Source organism: Ylistrum balloti, unplaced genomic scaffold (genome assembly GCF_031769215.1).
Source record: "Ylistrum balloti isolate Yb309-2 unplaced genomic scaffold, AGI_CSIRO_Ybal_v1 Utg369636, whole genome shotgun sequence".
NCBI lineage: Eukaryota > Metazoa > Mollusca > Bivalvia > Pectinida > Pectinidae > Ylistrum > Ylistrum balloti.
The window spans coordinates 878,962-885,722 of NW_026781899.1; the positions used below are offsets into that span (position 1 = coordinate 878,962).

At 39.5% G+C, this 6,761-nt stretch overlaps 1 protein-coding gene across 1 annotated transcript; it reads left to right on the forward strand.

The window, feature by feature from the left end:
* Positions 1 to 1,906: 1,906 nt before the first annotated feature.
* On the forward strand, positions 1,907 to 3,031 carry LOC132553558 (sex peptide receptor-like). Its single transcript, XM_060217817.1, has one exon. The coding sequence runs from the start codon at positions 1,907 to 1,909 to the stop codon at positions 3,029 to 3,031; it is 1,125 nt and encodes a 374-aa protein (XP_060073800.1).
* Positions 3,032 to 6,761: the final 3,730 nt, after the last annotated feature.

Genomic DNA, 6,761 nt, shown 5'->3' on the forward strand with positions numbered 1-6,761 from the left:
GTATCGATTTGGATAGAAGACATGTTGCAAATAATCTGTTATGGATCTGTATACTTTAATGATATTAGAGTTTTTTTTTTTAAATTATTGAACTATCCGCTCATCCGTGCTTTGATCTGGTTATCTACACAAAACGACAAGGGATTTTCATAATATCATAATTCAAATTTAGAATCATTTAAACAAAGGATAGATAGGAACAATTCATATATTAACATGGATATCTGAAGTACAAATATAATAAGACCAGGCGTTTTGGAAGGGTAAGCGTCATCAGGTTTAACGACGATCCCGTGCAATGTTAATATTTATCAATGAAACTAAGTAAAGTAAGGAAATTAGGTGAGATTAGAATAAGACTACCAACGACATTCATATAAAATCGATTCTTTATACACATTTATTGTACAGTGAATCAGTTGACCTTGCTGTGCAGAAATAGCTTCACTCACTGCTGGCTAGTCTCGGCAGTAATTTGGGGGCAACATGTTTACCTGCACAACAATAATAGCCATCGTACATGGCAGCTCGTGTTGTTACATGTAGAGGTTGCTCTGTGTCATACCACGTTCCCCGTGCACGGTGTCTTGTTATCGCGGTATGCAGTGTTATCATAAGATCAACAGCGATGATAACCCTGGGGATAGGTTCGAAGGGGGATGGATAGAGAGGAGATCCTTGATTGTTGATGAGATAACAAATTAACGTTGATAGAGACAATACGACCGGAATTTTATTCAATTCTGACAATTGACTAAGCTACGAACTTGCCTATCAGGACTTTTGGTGGTATGCATCATGTTTCACTGTAACTATCTTTAAACTTCAAGGCTGTTCCAGTTTCGGCATTAAGAAAGTCTTTATGATAAAAGAGCGCAATGCTATATTGTCGTCTCCGGAATTGGTTTGATACAGAATTGGATGTTTTTAAAAAACTTTTCTGTCTTTGTGAATCCTTTGTGATATAATCGCTCTACAGCACCAAAAAGACGAATCTAACATTGAATCTTAGGGCCGTTATCAGTCACTGTTTGGTCCGTTAACAGAAAGACGTGACATTATAACTTGTACACTTATCATCAATATGATCAAACCATTCCGCGCAGTAATTACAAGAAGTTTCATGCAGTGTTTTATGTGTCAAAATTTGTCATTGCTCCATTGGGTAGTTTGTGTTGCCTCCTTGATGGACCTTTGCGATGGATTGTCGCCATGGTAACTGTGAAGTTGAAGCCTTTGGAGTGTGTAAGTACGAGTCTGATCGGCCTTTAGAACACACACAAAATATCAACCCATTACCACATAATTAACATGGAGGAATCGAGATTGCCTCTCTTGATTGATGACAATGCAGTTGGTTATATACATACAGACATTGCAAGTGGTAAGGAAGCGAACACTGGCATTTGGGAGGTGTCAACTCGTGGACATTTTGAAAATATTTATTGGTGTTCTTTGGGCACTAATAATACCAATCGATGCTAAATGTAAGAAAAGGTGATGATGGCCACACGAAAACTGAAACTCAGGATTTGACGATTTTGTTATTACCGCCATGACTTTTCTTGGTGGAATATGATAGGAGTCACTTGAACATGCCTTTATTGTGGTTCAGTTGGACTGCGGCCATCTTATCTTGCCGCTGTACTATTGTACCCGTGTTCTAGACAACTAATCCCTGCAATAATGGACTGATTACATTACACACATGTGATTCCGCGAGGGGGAACGCACGTCCGTACGGAGAATGAGTTCTCTCATACAGCCGACAGCACCGTCCGATATAGTTTAATTTTAGCTGTCTCCCGGAGGAAATAACATCTTTATGGTGACATGTCTTGTTCAGCTCACGCCTGACAGCACTCTGGGATCGTAATACATGGTTATATATCTGATTAAAACAAACATGGCGTATATGAATTCTACAAACGTGACGTTTTTGGAGAATTCACTGAACTGCCTGCCAATATTATACCCGTATTGGTTTCCCATGTATGGTGTACTTTGTCCTTTGCTTGCCTTTACAACGCTTTGTACCAACATCCTCGTCATTATTGTTTTCACCATGAACCGGATGCGTTCCCCGACGACCATTCTTCTCACGGCTCTCGCAGTGAGTGATATTTTGGCGGCAATTGTCATAACTCCGATGTATGTTTATTTTTACAGCATGGGAAATGTGTTGAATTACCAAGAGGGACTTCCGTATCCCCTGTGTATATACCACAGCATGGCCTACAAAATTACTGCCGTTTTCCACGCGGTGTCAATATGGCTGACAGTGGTACTCGGCATCCAAAGATACATTGTCGTGGCCTACCCGATTCCCGGCAGACGACTATGCTCGCAGAAAAACTCCGTCTTGGTAATAATTCTGGTGTTCATATTGGTCCTAGGTACCTATTCACTGTGGTTCATGGAAGACAGATTCGAGGAGAGAACTCGGATAGATGAAAGTGGTTTGGCGATTCCTTATTGTCTATGTTATCAGGAGGAAGTAATCATGTTTGATTATAGTCTAGAAAAAATGATGAAATTCATCCGCCTTGTGTTCGGACAGTTTTTTCCTTGCATGATACTTTTGTGTGCGACAATAGCGTTGGTCCAGAAACTAGTTGTTGAATCCCACCGGATACTGGATCTACATAAAGAAGAAGACAACGAAATGGAAAGGACTGACTTCCGGTTGATTCGAAGAACTACGGTAATGGTGATTCTCATCGTTATAACGTTTTGTCTAGTAGAAATACCACTTAGTATAGTGTTTCTCATAGATGTTTGTGACGTAAAGATCATTCAACTCGACACGAAATTAGAAATAGCGGTAATATCTAATTTTTGTTTGTTTATCACATACCAGGTAAATTTCTGGATATATGTTTGTCTCAGCAGGCACTTTAGGAACAATTTGAGGAGACTTTTTCGTTTTGGAAAAAAACAATGGAATCAAAATGGTTTGAATTCTGTGAATTCTAAGTCCATCTACTCGCCGCGTATATTGAAGAACAGGCGCGTGTCAACCTTTCATTGATATCAACAGGTATTAAATACATATTTACATTATCATATTGAATATATATTGAAAATATATTTTTTGTCTTTGGAATATCATAAATCAGACTTTAATCCATCTATTGCTTTGTAAACAAAAAATACTTATCTTATAGTGTCTGCAATAAAAAGTGCATGTTTTTTTCTGTCATATTTTGGTTTTTTTTTTCATCACGCACTGATTTTCTTTGTAAATGTCACTATATTACCTGTTTCACACACTGCTGTATATATTGACTTCCTCCTCCATCATCTTATTGCACGTGTAATCCATTGATCAATCGGAGGATAGCTACGCGCCTTTGCAAACACGCCTCTATTTCTGGTGATTTTTTTCTCAACTATTATCCCAGCAATTTCTCGCCTGATGTTCTAGCCCCGTTAACCCAGTGCAAACTATTTAACATCAGCCAACTTACACTAGAAAATTTTACTCACATTTAAAAAAAAAAAAAAAAAATTCTCGCTTCACGCGGAGTTTTTTGAATAGTGCCTCAATATTATTTCCATGTACCCCGATCGCCTGTTGAGTGATTGCGTGTTTGCGTGTAAGGTTTTTAGAAAATACGATATGTAACTTATTAAATGTTAAGTGTAAGGAATGAAACCAGCGGAGACCTTTCTGAACACATGCGTACAATTGATTCGATCGAATTTGGTTTTATTGTTTTTTTTAAATTTTTTTTGTGATTTTTTTTCACAGGGTTATGTGGTTTGTCTCTTCAAATCAAGAAATTTAGGTGAATTGTACGTTGCGTTTAAACAAAAACTTGCTACTATAGTTTTAATCTACGCACGTGTTACAGAGGAGAAAGTATGGGAATTTGATCAAATAATTTAACAATGTTTAGTACTATTTCATCGTGGCATTATTTCGGGTTCAGAGACATGTTTTCCTACACTCCATCTGAGTCATTATTTCTGTACCAGACTTGAAGTCTTCTAACCTTCCACAGGCCGGAGGTTTCGTGATCCTCAATAAGATAAAGCGTTTTTGTGTTGTGTTGTCAATTATACCAGACGGCCTTGTTTCTCAACCGAACGTGAACTCAAATAACAGGCAAGAGAGCCCATGTAGCCGACTGATCAATTCCTGTATGTTATCTACCACACCAGTGGTCCCTTGTGTTATATACCAGACCAGTGGTCTCTTGTGTTCTCTACCAGATCAGTGGTCCCTTGTGTTATCTACCAGATCAGTGGTCCCTTGTGTTCTCTAACAGATCAGTGGTCCCTTGTGTTATCTACCAGACCAGTGGTTCCTTGTGTTCTCTACCAGACCAGTGGTCCCTTGTGTTCTCTACCAGACCAGTGGTCCATTTTGTTATCTACCAGACCAGTGGTCCCCTGTGTTCTCTACCAGACCAGTGGTCCCTTGTGTTCTCTACCAGATCAGTGGTCTCTTGTGTTATCTACCAGATCAGTGGTCCTTGTGTTCTCTACCAGATCAGTGGTCTCTTGTGTTCTCTAACAGATCAATGGTCTCTTGTGTTATCTACCAGATCAGTAGTCCCTTGTGTTCTCTAACAGATCAGTGGTCCTTGTGTTATCTACCAGATCAGTGGTCTCTTGTGTTATCTACCAGATCAGTAGTCCCTTGTATTCTCTAACAGATCAGTGGTCTCTTGTGTTATCTACCAGATCAGTGGTCTCTTGTGTTATCTACCAGATCAGTAGTCCCTTGTGTTATCTACGAGATCAGTGGTCCTTGTGTTATCTACCAGATCAGTAGTCCCTTGTGTTATCTACCAGATCAGTGGTCTCTTGTGTTATCTACCAGATCAGTAGTCCCTTGTGTTATCTACGAGATCAGTGGTCCTTGTGTTATCTACCAGATCAGTAGTCCCTTGTGTTATCTACCAGATCAGTGGTACCTTGTGTTATCTACCAGATCAGTAGTCCCTTGTGTTATCTACCAGATCAGTAGTCCCTTGTGTTATCTACCAGATCAGTGGTCCTTGTGTTATCTACCAGATCAGTAGTCCCTTGTGTTCTCTAACAGATCAGTGGTCCCTTGTGTTATCTACCAGATCAGTGGTCTCTTGTGTTATCTACCAGATCAGTAGTCCCTTGTGTTATCTACCAGATCAGTAGTCCCTTGTGTTATCTACCAGATCAGTGGTCTCTTGTGTTATCTACCAGATCAGTGGTCCCTTGTGTTATCTACCAGATCAGTAGTCCCTTGTGTTATCTACCAGATCAGTAGTCCCTTGTGTTATCTACCAGATCAGTGGTCTCTTGTGTTATCTACGAGATCAGTGGTCCCTGTGTTATCTACGAGATCAGTGGTCCTTGTGTTATCTACCAGATCAGTAGTCCCTTGTGTTATCTACCAGATCAGTGGTCCCTTATGTTCTCTAACAGATCAGTGGTCCCTTGTGTTATCTACCAGACCAGTGGTTCCTTGTGTTCTCTACCAGACCAGTGGTCCCTTGTGTTCTCTACCAGACCAGTGGTCCATTTTGTTATCTACCAGACCAGTGGTCCCCTGTGTTCTCTACCAGACCAGTGGTCCCCTGTGTTCTATACCAGACCAGTGGTCCCTTGTGTTCTCTACCAGATCAGTGGTCCCTTGTGTTATCTGCCAGATCAATGGTCTCTTGTGTTCTCTACCAGATCAGTGGTCCCTTGTGTTATCTACCAGATCAGTGGTCCCTTGTGTTATCTACCAGACCAGTGGTCCCTTGTGTTCTGTACTAGACCTTACCTTACCGACTAGAACGACCTCTACCGGCGACCTTTACTTCCAAGAGTTTAACATGGCGATTGTCTATATCTTACTTTATGTAACTGTATCATTATAAATTATCTATAGACACTAATAAAAACTTCCTGCTAAAGTTTCCAAACGTCAAAATTATAAGTTTAAAACGTGCATTTTGTATCTGATACACTTATTACCATATAATTCAGTCTTGTTCAACCGGCCTCTTGATGTCTTCGTTTGTTATGGAGTAAGGAATCAAAGCGTCTAGTTGGCTGTGTATTGTATGAACCGTAGGGGATGTGTGCACCAAATACACACTAGAAATACCTGTCGGACTCAAATTGCTTCTGTGTAACATATTCATTTATAATTATACATAAAAGAAAACTACTCCAAGTTAACATTTAGGTCGTAATTTACACCTGTATAAATACTCACTTAGCATGTAGCAATAAATAATGTCACATTCTAGGAACTGATCAAAGCATCCCTTCGAGTGCCATTTTGGACGAGTCTAATCACACTTTTACCAAGGGAGGAAAGTGTTGAGAATGTTACTACCAATTTACACCTGTCGATTGTTACAATGTAGAATGACATGAAATATAGGACAGAATTGATTTTTTAACAAAAAGGGGGAAAAAATACACGAAAAGACCTGCGACAATTTACCTGTCCTCGACGCAAAATGGAGGACGATTCGACAAATTCTTGCTTCAACAACGTTGGTACCGTGGTTTAAACAACCCATCATCATTATCCAACACTCATAACAAATATGATGAGTATTTTGAATGATTTAAAACCCAAGACACTTTATTTAAGTCTCATTATTATGCGACAAACCTACCTCCGCATACTCAGTGTTCCCAAAAATAGAACAGTCCTACAGCTAACAGAATTAGTATCATTCTTACAAGGCCTATTGTGAGTACCTGAAAATGTCTGTAGACTAGTATACATCAAATGATGTTTTTGTGACTGTTTTACGATTTTTCTTCAG